At 51.6% G+C, this 22,018-nt stretch overlaps 1 protein-coding gene across 2 annotated transcripts; it reads right to left on the bottom strand.

Moving 5' to 3' along the window:
* Window positions 1-1,944: 1,944 nt before the first annotated feature.
* On the bottom strand, window positions 1,945-21,714 carry TGIF2 (TGFB induced factor homeobox 2). 2 transcript variants are annotated; one of them, XM_052650653.1, is made up of 3 exons: window positions 21,613-21,714; window positions 17,628-17,853; window positions 1,945-3,332 (listed from the first exon to the last, which is right to left on the bottom strand). In XM_052650653.1, the coding sequence occupies exons 2-3, from the start codon at window positions 17,817-17,819 to the stop codon at window positions 2,811-2,813; spliced, it is 714 nt and encodes a 237-aa protein (XP_052506613.1). In that variant the 5' UTR covers window positions 17,820-17,853; window positions 21,613-21,714; the 3' UTR covers window positions 1,945-2,810. The 2 variants fall into 2 exon arrangements, with proteins under 2 accessions (XP_052506613.1, XP_052506614.1); XM_052650654.1 differs by lacking the exon at window positions 21,613-21,714 and adding an exon at window positions 20,708-20,747.
* Window positions 21,715-22,018: the final 304 nt, after the last annotated feature.

The raw sequence follows: 22,018 nt of genomic DNA, 5'->3' as shown, positions 1-22,018 counted from the left end.
AGCATCCCCAAAGTGGGACTTTTGACCCCAGGGAAGGCTGGTCCAGCTTGGGATCCAGATGCTCCCTGTACACTGTGATGAAAGGATACAGGAATTCCCTGATGGCCCAGTAGTTGACCCGCTTGCCAATGCAGGGGATGTGGGAATGATCCCTGGTCCGAGAAGATTCCACATGCTGGAGGACAATTAAGCCTGTGGGTCACAACTACCAAAGTCTGCACACTGCAACAAGAGAAGACCCTCCAGTGATAAGTAAGTGTCTGCATCGCAACTAGAGAGTAGCTACTGCTAGCTGCAACCAGAGAAAGCCCTCATGCAGCAATGAAGACCCAGCACAACCCCAAATGAACAGGTGATTAAAAAGAGGATACGGAATGCAGCTGGGGCCTAGGGCACAGAGACACAGAGTACAGGACACTGAGCAGCAGCTACTAGAGAGGGTGAAAGAGCCGAGGCAGGGCACGAGCCCAGCCACTGCCCCGCCTCCAGGCGGGCCCAGGGCCACACGGAATCATCTTTCTGCTTTGAGAAACAAAGACAAAAACAAAAAAGACAACTTTATTTGACAAAAGACAAAAACAAGTTATTTACAGTAGTTATTTGCTCAGATAAGTCAACGGGATAACTGTGCTTCTCCTCCAGGCTTCTCTCACAACCAGACCAAGCAGAGCCTGCCCCACCCCCAGCCTCCCCGTCGTGTACAAGGGGGGAATGCCAACCAGAATTCAGCAGCACGGCTCCCTCACCCCTTACTGCCCTCTATTGCTCAGTGCACTGTGGGAAGGGAAAGTGCCCCCACCCCCAGCCCAATACACTTCCAGAGTTCCTTGCTGTAAGTCTTACAACAGTCACACCAGACCTGGGCTCACAGACACGGGGTGGGGTGGCAGAGGCCAGGCAAGCAGCAGCCTCCACTAACCCTGAAGCTGCCATGTTCATTCTTCCCCAGTGGGGCCTCAGGAGGGTGAGGGTCCCTGATCCCCCTGGAACATGCAAGGAGAGGGCCCAGAGAGGAGAGGAGGCGGAAGAGAGAGCCTAGAAGACTCGCCTGCTAACAGAGAAAGAGCTCCCTCTCTTAAATAACCAATCCCCATTCCTACAGCGATGGGTGGGCCAAGCCACTCAGAAGTTGGGGAGCCTCCCTGAAGTCTTCAGGAAACCATCCCAGAAGGATAGAACACATGCTGCCTTTCTCCTGGCCAGGCCCACCCTAGTCAGCCAACACCCAGGAACTGTGCTCCTGTGCACAACCTGGCAACTTCAGGAAACGACAGGCTGAGTATCCTGACCTGACTTTTGGCCCACTAACAACGTTACTCGTAACAAAAATATTTCAGCTAATAACCTAGGATTAGTGTTTCTTAGGATATACTAGAAGATGGGGGTATATTGCTGTTGAATGCTATCAGCAATGAAACAGCCAAAAAAAAAGGGTAAGGAGAAGGAAGGAGAACAAGACTTAACTGATCTTTCTCACTGTGACGTTCAGGGCAGGGGCTTCTGCAGCTCCGATTTAAAGAAAGGTGCAAGAAAGAGACACTCACAGAGACCAGGGTTCATAACTGGCTTCTAGCCCCAGCCTCTCCCAAGGCAGGTCCGCAGGCAGCAGGGGGCACCATCCCATGTTTCCTCCGGGAACAGTCTCCGGCCACCATCATGGGAAAAGCTGCCCACTTAAGGGCTTCCTGACCAGTAGATGGCTCACTTCTCTCCAAGCAGGAGCTACAGGGAACTTTTTGACATTACAGCCCCACTAAGCCAAGTTCCTAGAAGGAATTCAAAACTCAGGCCATGGGGTGAAGCTTTCAAGGATAAAGAAGGAGAAAAGATTAAAGAGGGAAATAAAAAAACAAACCACCCCACTGCCTCAGTCTAGCTTACTTCCCCCACCCCCACCCCCACCATACAGTACAAACAAAAACAAACCAAAAAAAGCCAACCAAAAACACCTGTTTTCATCCTCCTTCTCTGCTCTGCACGTAGAAGGTTTGGTCGGAGTCTCTGCTGGACCCCCTCTGGTGTGGCTTGATCCCCTTCTGTGCATGACGCAGAAAAGCCGAAGCCCATAAAAGTGTTTCTGCTATTTTTTTTGTGGGGGGGGCGGGGCGGGGACCAAACCAACAACAAAACAACCATTTGGAAATTTGCAGAGATTTAGATGGTCCCCCAAATGAAAATACTCCTTCCTTGTAAAAAAATCCCCAGTTGCAGTGGTGAACTAGTCCCAGCTCATCAGGCAATGCACTCTCATTCCCCACATCGGGTTTAACTACGCCTGTTCATGCAAACCACAGCAAAGAGGGAAAAATAAACAAAGTTCGGCGAAAACCTAAACATCCAACTGGACTCGGTTCTGTTACATCTGATCAGTACCTCTTTTCTTTTGTTCACACTTATGAACCTGGAATGTCCATACTTGGCTTAACAAAAAGAGGCCCTGTCAGGGGCAACTTGGACCCAGCACAGGTCTGAACGAGGCCGGATTCCCGTGCCCAGCCCAGGAAAGCAGGCTGGAACAAAGGCGTCCTGGGGATTCTCTGAAGCAGCAGCAGCAGCAGCAGCAGCACCACGCCTGTCTCCCATGTCTTGGTCTCGTCACCGAGCAGGCCTAGAGAAACGGCAGAGTCAGCAGAGAGGTCCCGTCACAGCGCAGTGACACCAGCTGGTGTCTTCCTGCTGAAGACCTCTGGACAGAGGAGATGATCCTGATGTTTGGCAGTGATCCAAAGAAAACCCTCTGTGGGAAGGGGAACCAGAATGGAAACCCAGGAGAGCGGGCTCGAACCTTGAGCACCCCTGCTGGCAGATGCCTACTTGGGGTTTTCAGGGACTAAGGCAATGGGAGTGCGCAGCAAGGCAGGTGACGGGTTCTGCTGCTTCTGGAGCTCCATCTCTGCAGCCCTCTGGAGCGCCACCTCCACCAGCAGCTGGAAGCCGCTGAAGTCCTCCTTGTCCTGCTCCGGGGGTGTGGGCGGGGGTGTGTTGAAGAGTCCGCCCGTGGGGCTTCCAGCTTCGGCCCTGGTCAGCAGGGTGAGTGTGCTACCAGGGGTCACCAGGGGCTTGGGGGGCTCCAGCTCCCCTTGTGGGAAGGCGGCTCCTGGCTTATCTCCCTGGCCCGAGTGGAGCGGCATGGAACACATGGACAAGGACAGCACGTTGGTGGGGGCCGGTACAGACACAGCCAGCACGGAGGGGCTGCCGCCTCGGGGGAGGGCCACATCGGAGGCCTTGCCCCCGCGGCGGGAAATGGTGTACTGGTTGGGGTCTTTGCCATCCTTCCGAAGCATGTCTGGGAGGAGCCGCCGCCGGGCGTTGATGAACCAGTTACAGATCTGGAATGAGAATGAGAAACTGGGATCAGATTCCTCAATCAAAACCAGCTACAAAGCCCCCATTCCAGGCCCCAGGAACACAGCAAACAATTCAGGTACAACTGCAGCCCTCAGACAGATGTTTGTTGGGGAGAGTTAAACAAGAAATCATATAAATGAAAATTAAATGCAACCACGATCCAGCCAATGAAGGGACAGTACGGCAGTGCTGCTGGAGGCAATAATGGGAAGACCCAGCCAAGTCTGCGAGGACTCACGGGAGTGCTGAGGACAAGGCTCGCAAACTGAGATGTGAAGGGTAAGCAGCAGGTCAGGTGGGAGGCCAGGAGAGCATCCAATCGGGAGGGATTACCTCTGCAAAGACTGGGTGGCAGCAAAGTGCCTCTGAGAAGCTCAGCGAGGTCAGCTCAGAAAAGGCTCCATCCTGCCTGGATGGAGCTCAGAGTGGAAACCAGAGGTTACTTACCTGATGGTGGGGACTTGATTCTTTATATTAAGGGTCATGGGGAGCCGCAGAAGGGTTTTAAGCAAAGAAGTGACTTGTGATGTAGAGAAGAGTGGAAGCAGAGCGAAAGGTTTTAGTAGTTCAAATTAGGCTGAGAGAGATGACGAAAACATGGCAAATGTCTGATCTATTTGGGAAACTGGTGCCCAGTTGGATATGGATGTATGAGGGAAGGGGGGATAGGACCAAGGGTGATTCATTCACTCCTGAGGTTCTAGAACAGTCTTGTTGTAGGCCAGGGAAAGAGCCACAGAGATACTTTGGGACTCTCAGGTAGAAGAAAAGTTATTGTTTCCATGCAAAACCAGGGTCAGTGGTTCTAGGTGAATGAGCATTTGACCAACATACGTAAGTCCTTTTCCCTACGTGCTGCTGGAGAAGCTAGCGTGAACCTCGACCCCATTCCTGTCGAGCTGATTTAGATCAATCCTCTTGGGCCTGTGCATAAGGCATGACGTTTCTCACTGTGAAGTGGTATGCCGCAAAGCCAGGACATGTCCAGCACCCAGTCCTGTATCTGTCTGGACTCTTTTTCATGGTCCCCAGCTTCACAGCTCTCCAGTTCAGCCTCGCCACTGGTTGTCACTCACTTTCTAAAATGCAATATCCCAGAACTCCCCTGGTGGTTCAGTGGTTAAGAACCCGCCTTTCAATGCAGGGTACGTGGGTTCAGTCCCTGGTCGGGGAACTAAGATCCCACATGCTGCAGGGCAACTAAGCCCATGTACCATGACTACTGAGCCTGTGCCTCAACTAGAGTCCATGTGCCTCAAACTACAGAGTCCACACACTCTGGAGCCCACCTGCCACAACAAAGATGGCCTCTGTACTGCAACTAAGACCAAATGCACCTAAACTATAAAATTTTTTAAAAAGTAAAGTAAAATGCAACACTATTATTCTTGTTCTAGAAAACTGCCATTTGTCTCCTACCACCTATAGGATCAGGTCCAGACTCCTGGGCCTGGGTATTAAACCCCTCCCCTGTTCGTGGCTTATCTTTCCAGCCCTTGTATAATTCTTAGTGTGAAATTGCTCACCAGCCTTTGTTGAGGCCCTGTGCTTAAGTAAGTAAAAAAAAAAAAAAAAAGAAGTCTCCATGCTTTTTTGCACATCACCTTTGTTCTTTCTGGAACATCCACTTCTCTACCTGGAGAAGGCCTACTCTTACAAGTCTTGGCTGATCTAAATTGAGCTGGACAGAGGACATGGTTTCAAAACACATCTCTTCACCTACAGCTGCTGCAGTGTGTTAGCTGGTCCGTCATATCTGACTCTGCAACCCCACGGACTGTAGCCCATCAGGCTTCTCTGTCCATGAAATTCTCCAGGGAAGAATACTGCAGTGGGCAGCCATTCCCTCCTCCAGGGGATCTTCCTGACCCAGGGATCAAACTCGGGTCTCCTGTAATGCATACAGATTCATTACCATCTGAGCCACCAGGGAAGACCACAGCTGCTGTAGGGCCATTTTTTTATACTTGAATGAATGACACCGTGAGGGCAGATAATTGTTTAGGAAGTGTGAACAGTTTCTGTACACCCAAGAGGAGAAGGCACCTAATTATGGCATGACTGCTGGCATCTACACCACCAGCCTCTCATATCCCCTTTCCTCTCATTTACTCCTAACAGCCTGGAGTAACATGATCAATCCTGTAACAGCTCACCTGGGCATTATTTTAAAAGTATGGATTAGACTAGCAAACAGTTTCTTAGCTGCACAGCTGGTATAAGCTCATAAATCTGTTTTTCCTTAAATAGGCAAATACAACCCCTTATCATTTTTTCCATGTCCTGCTCCCTCTTGCCCTCCACTGGAGGAGCTACTGCCAGAGGAAAGAGGCCAAATCGCTTTCCTGCTAACACGAAAGTACTGGAAAGAAACAGACTGTGGGAGCCTGCTGGTGATGAAGCATGGCTGTAGCGTGGTCCACACCCACACATCTAGGCACGTTTCTAGGCGTGTTCATTGAGAAGGGTTCATTAGCAGTAGCCATTTAAGCACTGGGCGTGCGTGCGTGCATGCTAGATCACTTCAACCATATCCTACTCTTGGCAACCCTATGGGCCATCAGTTCAGTTCAGTTCAGTCGCTCAGTCGTGTCCGACTCTTTGCGACCCCATGCATCGCAGCACGCCAGGCCTCCCTGTCCATCACCATCTCCCGGAATTCACTCAGACTCACGTCCATCGAGTCCATGATGCCATCCAGCCATCTCATCCTCTGTCGTCCCCTTCTCCTGCCCTCAATCCCTCCCAGCATCAGAGTCTTTTCCAATGAGTCAACTCTTCGCATCAGGTGGCTAAAGTACTGGAGTTTCAGCTTTAGCATCATTCCTTCCAAAGAAATCCCAGGGCTAATCTCCCTCAGAATGGACTGGTTGGATCTCCTTGCAGTCCAAGGGACTCTCAAGAGTCTTCTCCAACACCACAGTTCAAAAGCATCAATTCTTCGGCACTCAGCCTTCTTCACAGTCCAACTCTCACATCCATACATGACCACAGGAAAAACCATAGCCTTGACTAGACAGACCTTTGTTGGCAAAGAAATGTCTCTGCTTTTCAATATGCTATCTAGGTTGCTCATAACTTTTCTTCCAAGGAGTAAGCGTCTTTTAATTTCATGGCTGCAATCACCATCTGCAGTGATTTTAGAGCCCCCCAAAATAAAGCCTGCCACTGTTTCCCCATCTATTTGCCATGAAGTGATGGGACCGGATGCCATGATCTTCGTTTTCTGAATGTTAAGCTTTAAGCCAACCTTTTCACTCTCCTCTTTCACTTTCATCAAGAGGCTCTTTAGTTCCTCTTCACTTTCTGCCATAAGGGTGGTGTCATCTGCATATCTGAGGTGATTGATATTTCTCCTGGCAATCTTGATTCCAGCTTGTGCTTCTTCCAGCCCAGCATGTCCCATGATGTACTCTGCATATGTTAAATAAGCAGGGTGACAATATACAGCCTTGACTTACTTCTTTCCTGATTTGGAACCAGTCTGTTGTTCCATGTCCAGTTCTAACTGTTGCTTCCTGACCTGCATATAGGTTTCTCAAGAGGCAGGTCAGGTGCTCTGGTATTCCCATCTCTGTCAGAATTTTCCAGTTGATTGTGATCCACACAGTCAAAGGCTTTGGCATAGTCAATAAAGCAGAAATAGATGTTTTTCTGGAACTCTCTTGCTTTTTCGATGATCCAGTGGATGTTGGCAATTTGATCTCTGGTTCCTCTGCCTTTTCTAAAACCAGCTTGAACACGTGGAAGTTCATGGTTCACGTATTGCTGAAGCCTGGCTTGGAGAATTTTGAGCATTACTTTACTAGCGTGTGAGATGGTCCATACATCTACACAATTTTCTGCTAACGGTTTTATCAGCCCTGTGTGTTTGATCAACTCCTATTCTACTCAAGAACATACATAAAGCTGAGCCTGAAGAAGTTAGGCAGGAGTCCACTTCCAGCCAGGGCTCCTCAAGCCTGGCCCTTTGGATCTTGAGGAACAACAACCCCTACTCTCTGGCATCTTCCTCTCAGGATATCAGAGTCTCAAAGCCCAGCTTATTGGATTCACTGGTATGGTCAAGTTAGAACTTCTCACCTTCCTGTTGCCCTCCCTTTCAGGACTTCTTGCTCACTCAGTATTTACGGAGTGCTTACAGTGTGCCAGGCCAGTTCCTGGTGCTGGGGATGCTTCTGTGAATTAAATAGATGCACACTCTGTCCCCTGGAGCTTAAAGTCCATCTGGTTGTGGAGACTGGCAGTGAACAAACATCACAATTGCTGCCCAGAAGCGCCAGGAAGCAAGCAGAGAGGAGTAAAAAGTAGTATATAAAGATAAGAGAGGCTTCTGTAGATAAAGGGTATGGGAAGGCTGAAACCTGACGGCTTAGAAAGAGCCAGCCATACAGAAAGCTGAGGGAAGAATGTTTCAGACAGAGGGAACAACAAATGTCAAGGCCCTGAGAGGCAGGAAACGGTTTGGTGTACGGAACAGACAGCAGCAGGCAGGGCCGACCCCACGAGGCCAGAGCACCATGGTCAACCACCAAAGCGGCCGAAACCGTCAGTGGCCTGACCTGGTTTCCACTGTCGGGTCTTCTCAGTTCAGTTCAGTCGCTCAGTCGTGTCTGACTCTTCGTGACTCATGGACTGCAGCACACCCGGCTTCCCTGTATCACCAACTCCCAGAGCTTACTCAAACTCATGTGCATTGAATAGGTGATTCCATCCAACCATCTCATCCTCTGTTGTCCTCTTCTCCTGCCCTCAATCTTTCCCAGCATCAGGGTCTTCTCAAATGAGTCAGCTTTTCACATCAGGTGGCCAAAGTATTGGAGTTTCAGCTTCTGCATCAGTCCTTCCAATAAATATTCAGGACTGATTTCCTTTAGGATGGACTGGTTGGATCTCCTTACAGTTCAACGGATTCTCAAGTCTCCTCCAACACCATAGTTCAAAAGCATCAATTCTTTGGCGCTCAGCTTTCTTTATAGTCCAACTCTCACATCCATACATGACTACTGGAAAAACCATAGCTTTGACTAGACAGACCTTTGCTGGCAAAGTAACATCTCTGGCTTTTTAATATGTTGTCTAGGTTGGTCACAGCTTTTCTTCCAAGGAGCGAGCGTCTTAATTTCATGGCTGCAGTCACCATCTGCAGTGATTTTAGAGCCCAAGAAAATAAAGTCTATCACTGTTTCCATTGTTTCCCCATCTATTTGCCATGAAGTGATGGGACTGGATGCCATGATCTTAGTTTTGAATGTTAAGTTTTAAGTCCACTTTTTCACTCTCCTCTTTCACTTTCATCAAGAGGCTCTTTAGTTCCTCTTCACTTTCTGCCATAAGGGTGGTATCATCTGCATATCTCAGGTTATTGATATTTCTCCTGGCAATCCTGATCCCAGTTTGTGCTTCATCCAGCCCGGCATTTCTCATGATGTACTCTGCATATAAGTTAAATAAGCAGGGTAACAATATACAGCCTTGATGTACTCCTTCCTCGATTTGGAACCAGTCTGTTGTTCCATGTCCAGTTCTCACTGTTGCTTCCTGACCTGCATACAGATTTCTCAGGAGGCAGGTAAGGTGGTTTGCTATTCCCATCTCTTTGAGAATTTTCCAGTTTGTTGTGATCTACACAGTCAAAGGATTTGGCATAATCAGTAAGGCAAAAGTAGATGTTTTTCTGGAATTCTCTTGCTTTTTCTATGATCCAGCAGATGTTGGCAATTTGATCTCTGGTTCCTCTGCCTTTTCTAAATTCAGCTTGAACTTCTGGAAGTTCACGGTTCACGTATTATTGAAGCCTGGCTTGGAGACTTTTGAGCATTACTTTGCTAGTGTCTGAGATGAGTGCAATTGTGCAGTAGTTTGAACATTCTTTGGCATTGCCCTTCTTTGGGATTGGAATGAAAACTGACCTTTTTCACTCCTGTGGCCAGTGCTGAATTTTCCAAATTTGCTGGCATGTTGAGTACAGCACTCTAACAGCGTCATCTTTTAGGATTTGAAATAGCTCAACTGGAATTCCATCACCTTCACTAGCTTTGTTCACAGTGATGCTTCCTAAGGCCCACCTGACTTTGCATTCCAGGATGTCTGGCTCTAGGTGAGTGATCATACCATCATGGTTATCTGGATCATTAAGGTCTTTTTTGTATAGTTCTTCTGCGTAGTCTTGCTACCTCTTCGTAATATCTTTTGCTTCTGTTAGGTCCATACCATTTCTGTCCTTTATTGTACCCATCTTTGCATGAAATGTTCCCTTGGTATCTCTAATTTTCTTTAAGAGATCTCTAGTCTTTCCCATTCTACTGTTTTCCTCTGTTTCTTTGCACTGATCATTGAGGAAGGCTTTCTTATTTCTCCTTGCTATTCTTTGGAACTCTACATTCAAATGGGTAATATCTTTCCTTTTCTCCTTTGCCTTTAACTTCTTTTCTCAGCCTTTTGCAAGGCCTCCTCAGGCAACCATTTGCCTTTTTGCGTTTCTTTTTCTTGGGGATGGCCTTGATCACTGCCTCCTGTACGATGCCATGAACCTCTGTCCATGGTTCTTCAGGCACTCCATCAGATCTTATCCCTTGACTCTATTTGTCACTTCCACTGTATAATCGTTAAGGGATTTGATTTAGGTCCTACCTGAATGGTCTAGCAGTTTTCCTTACTTTCTTCAATTTAAGTCTTCTCCTGGTCCCGTCTTTTCTCTCCTCCTAGTTTATCAACAGATAACTTACAGAGGATGTAGCAGCTGCTGTAGGGGAAGGAAAAGATAGGACCCCCCCACACATACACCTGCCTGTGCTGAGGTGCCGGGAACTGTGTGGGCTGCAAAAATGTCTAACGTTCCTCTTACAGCTGAATGGACCAAAGGCCCAGGCTCCTCAGGGCTCCTGTACCAGTTTCTACCCCTATCGCCTTTCTCGGCTCATATCTTGGCAAGGCCTTGAGTACCACTATTCAGTCAAAGGCATAGCCACCTATGACCAGAGCTGGCACCTGGAGTTGGCACGGCTCCTTGCCCAGCAGCCACACTTGCTCTACAGGTGACCCAAGGACGGCACTGGACTCCAGGTCCTGTCAGGCTGGGAACGCTCCTGGGCAAGGCAGAGCCAAAGCCTCCTCATGGCTTCTCTCCCTCTCCATTCCAGCCTGGAAGGACGTTGCTTCTGCGGTTCCCATTTACTCCGCCTTACCTCTCTGGTCCTCTCAGTACAAGCAAGCACACACACAACAGCCATCAGCTGACAGGGGCCGAGCTGCTCACTCCAGACTTGGCTGCAGTGGCAGGAGAGCCCTGAGGGGGAAGTAAGACTGAACAGGCTAAGAAGACGAAGGAAGTAAGGACTTTGATATGAGGTACCATGCCAACCACCTCACTTGTGATATGTTTAATCTGCAAGCAAGCCTGGACGGTAGTAAGCAGCATCCTCAAAGTACTAGAGGCACCTGGAACTCAGAGATGAAAGAATCTGCCCCAAGTCATACCGCCTCCGAGTACAGAGCTGGGGTCCAAGTCCAGGTCTTTTGGCTTTAGGGGCTCTCCGTTCTTCTCATTCTCATATGGTATACCTTACTGAATAGAGGAACAAAACGGAGAGCTGAAAGTCATCATCGTAATCCTAAAAGCAGACACTTTTTGAACATGACAAAACAAACAGTAAGGAAGCTGCCAAGTTCTCCGCAGGCCAGGGTGAGCTTGGGGAGGGGGGTGTTCTTATGCTGTTTGTTTCTCAGAATTAGAGGCCAAAATGGGAGGTGTAGCTAGAGGCCAGGTGCCCACACATCTGCTGGTAAAGCCAGGCTCCCCTCTATATGACTGCACTGCTGTTCCAAACATCTCCCATTGAACTAACTCATTTAATTTTCTACCCGGTGGCTCAGTGGTACAGAAACTGCTAGCAATGCAGAAGACATAGGTTCAATCCCTGGGTTGGGAAGACCTCTTGAAGAAGGAAAAAGCAACCCACTCCAGTATCCTTGCCTGAGAAATCCCACAGACAGAGGAGCCTGGTGGGGCTACAGTCCATGAAGTCACAGGAAATGACTTAGTGACTAAACAAGTTTATGAGACAGCTTCTGTGATGAGCTCCATTTTATTCAGGCTGTTGAAGAAACACAGCCCTGATCAGAGAGATTCAGTAACAAGTGCAAAGGCTGGGATGTGGTCCAAATAGCCTGGTTCCAGGCAACAACCAGGTGAAAAACTGAAGACAGTCAGCCCAAGGCCCTTCCTCCTTGCTCAGAGGCTTCCATCTCTGTCTCCACCTGCCTCCCCATCTACCTATGCCCCAGTAGAGCACTGCACCTCTTTTCCTTATCCCAGGATGTAGCAGAAATGTGACCAAGGTTGAGAGGAGCAAGGGACCAGTGTGTCTGTTTTGAGTGCAGTCATGTGGAGGGGAGCCTGGCTTTACCAGCAGATGCATGGACACCTAGCCTCTAGCCGCACCTCCCATTTTGGCTTCTAATTCTGAGAATTGAACAGCCTAAGAACACCCCCGTCCCCAAGCTCACCCTGGCCTGCGGAGAACTTGGCAGCCTCCTTACTGTCTGTTTTGTCTTCTATCCGATACAAATGCACAGCTGAGGGAGGCGGGGGAAGCGCCCAAGGCCTGACTGTACCACCATGCCAGCCGTGATAACGGGCTGTGTGATTTTCTGCAGCTCCCTCTGGCTGCTCAACCCAAGCTTAGATCAGGGGAAAAAAAAGCACGTGACCTGCCCCAGCTCAAGGTCCTTGAGGAGTGGGTAGGAGAATGCCAAGGTGAATTCTATGATTGACATGCCAAAACACAGGCTGGGTGCCTGAAGACTGTCCCTACCATAAAGCAGGGCCAGAAAGGCTGCTGCCCTGGCAGTAGTTTTTTTTCCAATCAGTGGCCCAGAGGAAGGACACAAAAGGAATCGCTGTGGCAAATGGGAGCGGGAGGAGCACTAGGGAGCTGATGAAGGCCATGAGGATCAGAGCAGGTCTTTTGAAGGCACGTGAGTGCTTTTTATTTTTTTGGCTGTGTCACGCACCATGTGGGATCTTAAGTTTCCCAACCAGGGATCAAACCCAGGTCTCCTGCATTGGCAGCACAGAGTTTTAACCACTGGACCTCCCAGGAGTGCTTTAACTTTAGGAAGTCTTTTCAACTGTGAAAAACAGAAGCAATAAGAGGGGAAAGAATGAGGGCGCAGAAAGACCTTTCCCAAACATCCGATCCCTCCACCTGAGCTGTGACCACTTCTATCTGGGTGCTCCTAAAGGCAGCTGGCTGTGTTAGATCACCTCAAGCGTGATTTTTAAAAACTATATATTCTACTTTATAGATGGTGGAGGGGAGGGTGGAATCAGGAATGTGTATTTTTAAGCAAGCTTTCCAGAATTTTGCCACCCAAGTTTAAGAACCAATGGTTTAGCCCACTGGTTTAACTTGTCCTAGTGGGCCAAACCCCGTATTTAAGCTAAAAAGCTTTACACAAAAGCTCAGAAAACAAAAAAACCCACACAGATGAAAAGCCTGAAGGTGGGGAGACAGTGGTTACCTGCAGGAAGAAGCAGGGAGCCTGGCTTTGGAGCCTGCTGGAATAAAGAGAGCAGCTTCAAATGGTAAAGGCTCAGTAGTAAAAGAATTCGCCTGCCAATGCAAGAGATAAAGGAAACACAGGTTTGATCCCTGGGTCGGGAAGATCCCCTGGAGGAGGGCATGGCAACCCACTCCAGTATTCTTGCCTGGGAAATCCCATAGACAGAGGAGGCTGGCAGGCTGCAGTTCATAGGGTCATGCCTATGCATGCCAGGGCAGGGCCAGGCCACCCCCTGGACACGCAGGTCACTACAACTTCGGCTCCTCTCTGGCCCAGGACAAGTACCAGAGGGACTGCTGACCACACCTCCCGCATCTTTCAAGTCTGTCAGGATTCCAGGCAGATTCAGCTTCCTGAGAGAAGCCTTGCCCTACCAGGGCAGTTCAGCTGACACCACACTGGTAATTAACTACACTGAATCCTTAGTCCTTTGAATAAGGCCTTCCCTCCCCCTGGGGGGACGGGGCGGGGAGGGGGGGCGGGCAGTGCCTACTGTGGTGTTTCCAGGACACAGCATCAGGTCCAGCACAGGGCACATCCCCATCAATACTCCACACGGTGGAGGGAAACGGGCCCACCCCCACCCCGCCCCGCTCACCTTCCCTCCCCAACAGGCAGCCCCTTAGAACAGTTGGAACAGCAATACGGTGGGCTTAGAGGGTGTCACTGGGACCTGTGAAAATCCTTCACAAATGACTTTTTGCTTTTACCTTCGCAACTGTCTAGCCCGGGGGCAAGTACCAGCAAACCAGTTAGTTAAATGACTCATTGACTTGCTAATGAGATTGCTCCTGGGCCAGTTAAAGGAGACAATCAAAAGGGAGGTCCCCAGGGAGAGAGTGAACAAGCTTGGCAAAATGTTGATGCTGGCTGGATGGAGCCAGGTGATGGATGCCAGAGGTGTATGACAATATTCTCTTACTTTTGTGGTTATTTGCAAATGTTCTTAATAAATAATGGAAATTTAAAAAATTAAATACAGGAAAAAGAGATTCCTCCAGGGACTGGCTTACACCAACTTTTCCAGGTTGAGGAGCCACCGCATTTCCGTACTTCTGGAAGTCCTCACTGTTGACATTTCCAGCAGTTTAATCTTCACTTTGTCACTTCAAGAATTATTTACTGAGCACCTACCAGATACCTGGCATTAAGCTAACATTTAGGACGTATGATAAATAAGACTAGGCTTCTGGAGTTTAGCATTCTAAAAATCATTCAGAGCTTTCCTGGTGGCTCAGAGGGTAAAGAATCCGCCCGCAATGTGGAGACCTGGGTTCAATTTCTGGGTTGGGAAGATCCCCTGGAGAAGGGAATGGCAACCCACTGCAGTATTCTTGCCTGGAGAATCCCCATGGACAGAGGAGGACAGGACTGAGTGACTAAGCACGGCACCAGTGACTAAGACTCCGAACTCCCAATGCACGGGGCCTGGGTTCAATCCCTGGTCAGGGAACTAGATCCCGCATGGAGCAACCAAGACCAGTCACAGCCAGATGAACCAATTAATTTTTTTTAAAAAGGCCATCAGTCAATTCCAAATGCTGACCAGTCCCGGTGCTGTGGAAGCACAGAGCTCCTCTAGGAGTCAGGAGTCTCCTTGGTCAGGGGTGGGAGCAAAGGGGTCTGGGTATCTATCAGGGTGACAGGAACATGGGAGGCCAGGGATGCGGCCTGCTATGCAGACTGGTACAGCAGCCACTGAAGGGTTTTAAGTAGAGAAGTGACAGGCGGTCCAGGTTGAATCAGGGTAGGAGAGAAGCCATATTCCTGAAATCCTGGCTTCTCTGGTGGCTTCGGTGACGCCACCGAACTGGCAGGAGATGCCAGTTCAATTCCCGGGTCAGGAAGAGCCTCTGGAGAAGGAGATGGCAATCCACTCCGGTATCCTGGCCTGGGAAATCCCATGGACAGAGGAGCCGGGTGGGCTACAGTCCGTGGGGCGCCAAAGAGACAGGCGTGATGGAGCAGCTGAACAAGAACAGCAAATGCACAGGAACTGGTGAGACCAAACGAGCGGAGAAAGGGCTATAGAGGAAAACTCCTTAGAGAAGAGAGGCTCCAGCTTGCGGAAATTCCGTGTTATCAGTCAGGAAATCTGGGGTGCCAGTGAGACCTTCAAGAAGGGGTGTACAGCTGGCGCTGCTTGGGATTCACAGTACAGCTTTCATCAAGAACGCCAGTCGGGGGACTTTCCTGGTGGCCCAGAGGCTGGGAGTCTGCCTTGCAGTGCAGGGGATGCAGGTTCGATCCCTGATCGGGGTAACTAAGATCCCACATGCCGTGAGGCAACGAAGCCCAAGCGCCACAACGACTGAGTACTCGTGCTACAACCAAGACCTGATGCAGTCAAACAAATAAACATTAAAAACAAATAGAACGCCTCACGGTCCAGACTGCTCCTTAACTCTCAGCCTGACTCTAGTGCAGGGTGGCCACCTCCGAAACCCCTCCCACCAGGGGATGCTGAGATCCAGCAGGCCCTTCCGCAAGCCTCCAGTCTGCAGCAGCTAATCTGTGTCCCAGACCTACACTTCTGTAACGCAGGGATCTGGGAGTGTGGCATCCGAGGGGCCCACGAGTTCTGCACAAGAACGGTTTGGTCCTGTTTCCATTTTGGTCACAAGTAGCAGCAGTGCCTCTGGCCACCCAGTTTTGCTCAACTCTGGAGCCAGGCAGTGCCTGTGTCTCCCTACTCATCCTTGTGCAGCCAGCAACACAACATCCACCATTTGATATTAGTGCAGTTGGATGGAACCTCATTCCTTTTACATTTCTTTACCTTGGAAAACTGGTTATTTTACAGTTGTGTGTAAGAGCAAAAGCAAGAAGCTTTTTTTCTTTAAAACCCAGTTTTATGTTTGTACATGCTTAAAGAATGTGATAAAAATTATTTAAGTCAACACTGTGAGGTAGGCAAATCCATGAAAAATATTTTCTTAAGAGAAGCCAATACGTTATTCAGGCTTGAGAAATAGTGTCCCTGATAACAAGCAATTTCAATAAAGTGTGACAGGTGGTTTAGGGCACAGGTAGAGGCATACTGGAAAAACAGCAGTGGCCTCCACCCTAGGCTGGGAGTTCATGGGAAAATGCTTTGCCAGAGTAAGCCAGGCTCAAGAGAGGCCAAATAGAAACCAAGGGAGATGGCCTGGAGGCTGCAGTTCAAGGGCCCGAGAGACAGGAGGAACAAGGCTTTGGGCAGAAGACTGGCAGGAGGCTTCCTAGGGAATCCTGGCTCTTAGGCGCCTGTCTTTGGCCTGTGCTGTTCTATATCCTGTGAGTTAAAGTCCACCTCTTCTGGGAGGCCTTCCGAGGCTCCAGGCCTGCTCAGAAGCCCTGCCCTTGTCTCTGCTGCCATCTGTCCCAGAGGTGATCGCTTCTCCCAAGCATCAGTAACCAGGTCTTCCCCAGCTGTCCCATCCCAGACTAAATACTGCCCAGGGTAGGCCTGTGTCTGGATCCCCTCCAGGGCCCCAGCTCTGCCCAGCATATAGCGCTTGTCGGTACAGAGGGTCTCGGAACTGCTGGGCAAGACCTGTGATCCAGGAAAGGATTAGAGGGAGAGCAGAAGCACCGCCCTTGCCAAACACCTTCCAGTAAGCCTTGAATTCTTCTCGGTCTCGCGCCCTGACCCGCTATCACAGTGCTCCCAATGTCTCCCTTTCTCAGATGAGGAAACACGAAGCTCAGAGAGGAGGCAGCAACTTGGCCAAGGTCCAGGCTTCCTCTTGTGGAGAAGGTGGGATCTGAGTCAGGGTCTGTAACTCTAGAGCCTTTCTCACAGATAGACTCCGATTAACCACTGCCCAGCGGGTATAAAGTCAGGTGACAGGAATTCAGAGGGCTGAATACTCACCAAGAGGCTTTGTATAAGAGGGAAAACAGCTGGAAGATGTGGGAGGTTCAGAGCCGGCTAAGGGAAAGAGAGGTAGGGCCATGGGCTGGAGTAACAGGCCAGGAAAGAACAGGCGTGGAAGGGGAGGTGGCGGGCATGGAGGTGGGCCTTTGCTAGGCTGGGGGGCCAGCTCTGGGTCAGTGTCTTACCTCAGCATCATGAAAACAACAAACACACCTGCAGGTCAGCAACAGGGACAATCCAAAGTAGCTAATTCCCCTCACTGACCAATAGTGGATATCAGGCTCCTTTGAGCATCTTCATGTTTGTGGTTTACAGAGCACTTTCGCAGCCAGTTCTGAATCCCTTCCTCACAACAGTTCAGCCAGGCAGTCTAACCCCACTTTACAAACGGGAAATCAAAGTGTGGTTCACAACTCCTGCATGGCAGAATGGGGTTTTGACCCCAGAACCTCTCCCTTCTGCTCTTTCCTTCACTGTGATTCCAACTCCTTTTTAACCAATCTGCAGATCACCAGCTGCCCATGGAAACCAAACTGCCATCAAAGCCCCAGTCCCGAAGCCCAGACACTCACCGCCTTTTCACCTTCTCTTGGCCTCCTGCATTAATGATGACACCCAGACATTAATAACAATTCCCTGCCTCTTCAGAACATTCCAGAATCTGAAATCTAGCTGTGAAGTCTTCAGGCAGTTGTCTTCCCGTGAGGCAGAGAGGCTGGCTATTCTCACCTGACCCAAGAAGAAACTGAGGCCCAGGGAGGGGAGGTGACCAGCCCAAGGCCACACAGCTGAGTCAGTGACAGGCCCGGGATGGGACCAGAATCTGAGTCTCCTGCGACCCCCTGCTTACCTGCAGCACCGAAAGGTTGGTCTGTCCAGAAAGGCTCAGCTTCTCCTGCTCTGAGGGGTAGGCGTTGTAGCGGTGCAGGTACAGCCAGTCCCGGAGGATCTTCACTGACTCCTTGGGCAGGTTCCCTCTGCGCTTCCTCTTGCCTGCCAGGGAGAGGAGGCCTTCCTCCTCGCCCAGGTCACTGTCAGACATGGTGTCTAGGGGCAAGGCGAGACCCCAGGCAAGTCTGAAACAGGTGACAAAGGGAATGGGGACAATATTACCAAGCGCTGCCTGTGACCCTTTTCTCAGCACACCATTAGAGCCTGGGATGCCAGAAATGGGGTAATCGAAACTCAGTCTCAGGCCACACCAAAGCCTGGGCAAGGCAGAGAAAGAGCCTTAAATGCCTCTGGTTCATCAGGCCAGAGAAAACGATGGGAACAAACGGCAGATCGTTGATAAACAGAACCAGACAGCAATGACAGCTACCACCGAAGCCTGTTTTCTGTGCGCTGCACTGAGCACTTCACATTTGTTATCTCATTCAGTCCTCACACATGCCCTTGTGACGGAGACATTAACATCATCATCGTTTTATAGATAAGAAAAACGAAGGCCCAGAGAGATTCAGAAAGTCATCCAAGATACTATGGCTGTTAAACAGTTACCATGGGACCCAGTAATTTCATGCCTAAAGTAGCTGGTTATGAAGATAAGTGAAAACCCATGTCCACACAAAACCTTGTACAACATTATTCATTAATAGTAACATTATTCATAATTGTCAAAGGTGGAAGCAACCCAAGTGTCCTCCAACAGATGTATGGATAAATGAAATGTGGTCTACCTGTAATACAGTAGAATATTAGTCGGCTGTAAAAAGGAAGTCTTGATACAGGCTACAGTATGCATGAAACTGCAAATATCATGCTAAGTAAAAGAACCCAGTCACAAAAAACACATACTGTATGATTCCATTTTTACGAAATGTTCAGAATGGGTTGGAAGGGGATAGGAGAGTGATCGCTAAAGGGTACGAAGTTTCTTTTCCAGATAATAAAATCATTGATTTATTTCTTTAAATGTGTAAGCTGGGGACTTCCCTGGTGGTACAGCGTGGATAAGAATCCGCTTGCTAATGCAGGGGAAACAAGTGTGATCCCTGGTCAGGGAAGATCCCACATGTCGAAGAGTTAGTAACTAAACTTGTGCACAACTACTAAGCCCATGCTCCCCAACAAGAGAAGGCACCACAATCAGAGGCCCTCGCATCACAACAAAGAGGAGCACCCCCCACCATCCAGGGCAGCTAGAGAAAGCCTGTGCGCAGCAATGAAGACCTAGTGCAACCAAAAAAATAAAAGTGCAAGCTGTATGGTATGTGAATTATACCTCAATAAAGTTGTTATGGGGAAAAAAAAAATCTGACCTCCAGGATATGGTACGGAAGCATGGTTTGGACCCTGATAGCTTGCCCTGCCCCCATGCCTTCTTGCTTCCCAGGTCTCCTAAGACCCAGTGTGGAGTCTGGAAACTCTATCAATCTCCATACTCCTATAGCAATCCATGCAACATTTACTGGGTACCTATTGTATACCCTGCAGAAATGATGACTTATTCCTACTGGTTTTCTCTCTGACATTCTCCTTTGTTATTTAGCCCTTGGTCTGGTCCCAGAAATCAGTGCCTCAAAAATCCAGAAAAATGAGCAAAGGCTGGGCTCTGGTTCCTCCAGCTTGGCTGTGTGACCTGGGGCAAGCAACCTTCCCTCTCTGGGCTTGAGCTTCCTAGTCATCTGTCAATGGAAGGAAGGTGTTTCCCTAGACACTCCCAACTCAGTTGCTCATCAGCCCCCGACCCCTCCAAAGTTCTCCTTCGCAAAGGCAAGAAGAGATTTACATTCTTAAAACCAAAAGTTCCAGGACAAGCTGAAGCCAGAATCTCAAGGCTCCTCCCTCCTCAGCCTTTTAACAGCTCCCTCGCAGTCTGGGCCAGCAGACTCTGGCATCTCCCAGGTTTTGTTTCCTCGACTTGGGCTGGAGCCCAGATATCTGGGCTGGCTAGGCCAGGCTTTCGAGGGAAGGGTCTACTCTCCCAGCCAGGCCACCTGGAGGTGAGACAGGCACTGGTGAGAGATGCCACTCCGCAGAGAGCACCAACAGCAGGCTGCTTTCTGAGGTCAGGTTTCTGAGGTTTAGCTGGCCAGGGCAGTCGGGACCTGAGCTCAGGCAAGGATGCAGCCCTGGCAGGCTGGGAGTTTACCCGAGGTGATCTGCACAAATTCCACCCTGGCTGCCAGTCAAATCCCAGTCTGCAGGGTTCCAGTGGGTGGCCTGCGGAGATGACCCTGCACAGACTTCCCCACCGCAGTGTCTGCGCCCCAGCCATGATATACATCGACAAATACAGCAGACATCGTTCACAAACCCCAAGCCGGGAGGTTCGCCACATACACACCCCACAATCCCACCCAGCCTCACACCAGGCAACTCTTAACAGCACTCCGATAACTGGCACCAACCCATCGCTCAGCCCCTGGAACCGCCACGATTTCCACCGACAAATCCAGCAGGCACACAGTTTACAAATCCCACCTTCAGCACGAACAACTGGTACCACGTAACCAGTTCCTGGATATACGCCCACCCAAGAACTCCAAACGACTCACCCACCCACGAACTCTCAGACTGGGAAAACTCCCGACGGCATCACACCAGTGATCAGTTCTTACCCTCACTGGCCTGCTGCAGCACCCTCTGAACACAACAACCGGGGCACCACTCCACGACGCCGGACCTGCGAGCACTCCCGCACCGACTTTCTGACAACTCCCTGCAGCTCGGCCGACACTCCCCCGGGCCGAGCCCTCGCGCGGCGTTCCCAGCAGTTCACACAAAGCGCGCAGCCTCCCCCGCGGCCCAGACCCGAGTCGGAGCACATGGCTCCCGGGGCGGCGGGGGAATCGGCCTGCGCTCGGGGAGCCGGCACCCCTCGCCGCCCCCCCCCGCCCCGCCACCCTGCGTCACACTCGGCGCTTCGGCTCCCCGGCGGGTCCGCCACCCCAGTGGGGCGGGGGCTCGGGAAGAAAGAAAACTCACGTGTCTGTCCCGGGGCAGGAAAAAGTTTGGTTCCCACCCCCCTTCCCCCGCCGCTCGGCGCTAGCTGACTCTTCGGGGCGCGGGGCCGGCCGAGCCTGCGCGCTCGGCTTTGTGCTCCGAACTCGGCCCGGAGGGGGAGGGGAGGGGGCTGGGCTCCCACCTCCGCACCGCCCCCCCCACCAGCCCTGCGCCCAGACTCCATGTTGGCCGCCCCCTGCCCCGGAGACGGCGCGCTTCCCCCACGCCGAGGGAGGCTCGGCTCCAACTCGGCCTGCCCGAAGGACCCGGCGCGCACAAACTTTCTTCGGGTCGCCGGCCCCACGCGCCCCGCTCCCTTGGCCCGCCCGGGAGTGACAGATGCCTCAGAGACAGACTTTCCTTTGTTCCAAAGGAAAAGGGAACTCGCGCGGGCTCCCGGGCCCCCCCAGCTCCGAGACCTTCCCGCTGCCCCCACCCGCAGCTGTCACTCTCGGGGGGCCCCTCCCCGGCTCGGCCGCGGCGGGGGGCGGGGGGGGGGGCGACCGGCGGTTAGCAACGTGCACTTTTGAAACCAAACAAACCCGCCCCCCGCGCGCTCAACCCCGGCCCCGGGGCTGGGGCGGCCCTCTCCCGGGGTGGGATCCTCGGGAGCTGGGTCCCCCCCACCACCAAGGGGCCCGGAGCGAACTTCCTCCGGGACGGGGGGTAGGGCGCGAGAGCCGCGCCCCCCCGTACCCCGACCGGCCCCCACCAGCACACCGCAGTCGGGACTCACAAACACACCCGGGCTCACACACCCACAATCGCACGCGCTAGGACGACGCCCCCTCCCCCGCCCGGCCGCGAGAAAGAAACTTTCCAAGTTGTCCGCGCGCCCCCCCGCCCCCATCCGGCCCCCCCCCCCAACTCCGGCGCCCCGCACTGACTTTCCCCCAGCGGCTTCTCCGTCCACGCGGCCTCGGGCTTGGTCCCGGGCGTCCCGGCAGGGGGCGGGGGGCGCCGGGGGAGCGCGCCGCGTACCTGCCGGGCCTGACACTCGGGCCTGACAGCTCGCGGCTGGAAAGCACCTCGCGGCCTGACGTCAGATCCCCTCTCCTCCCCTCGGCGCTCCGCTCGCCCTCCCCCACCCGCCCGGAGGGAGAAAACAAACTTTGTGCGGAGCGCGGTGCGCTACGCCCACCCCCCGCGGGGCGGTCCCGCGGCGGCTGGGGGCTCGGCCCCGCCCACCGCGCCCGGAGGGGGCGGGGCCGGGAGGGCACCTTCTTCCTGTGCCCACCCCCGCCCGCAGGAATGCCGCATGGCCTCCGGAGAGGAGCGCTGGGGACCGTCCAG

Source organism: Budorcas taxicolor, chromosome 13 (assembly GCF_023091745.1).
Source record: "Budorcas taxicolor isolate Tak-1 chromosome 13, Takin1.1, whole genome shotgun sequence".
In the NCBI taxonomy this organism is placed as follows: Eukaryota; Metazoa; Chordata; class Mammalia; order Artiodactyla; family Bovidae; genus Budorcas; species Budorcas taxicolor.
This window is presented reverse-complemented; position numbering and strand designations above follow the sequence as displayed.

Coding starts and splice junctions, on each gene's coding strand:
- TGIF2 (XM_052650653.1), bottom strand. CDS start 17,819: ATGTCTGACAGTGACCTGGGCGAGGAGGAAGGCCTCCTCTCCCTGGCA. Junction 3,333..17,627: donor CCAACCTTTCGGTGCTGCAG/GTAAGCAGGGGG, acceptor TTCTCATTCCAG/ATCTGTAACTGGTTCATCAA.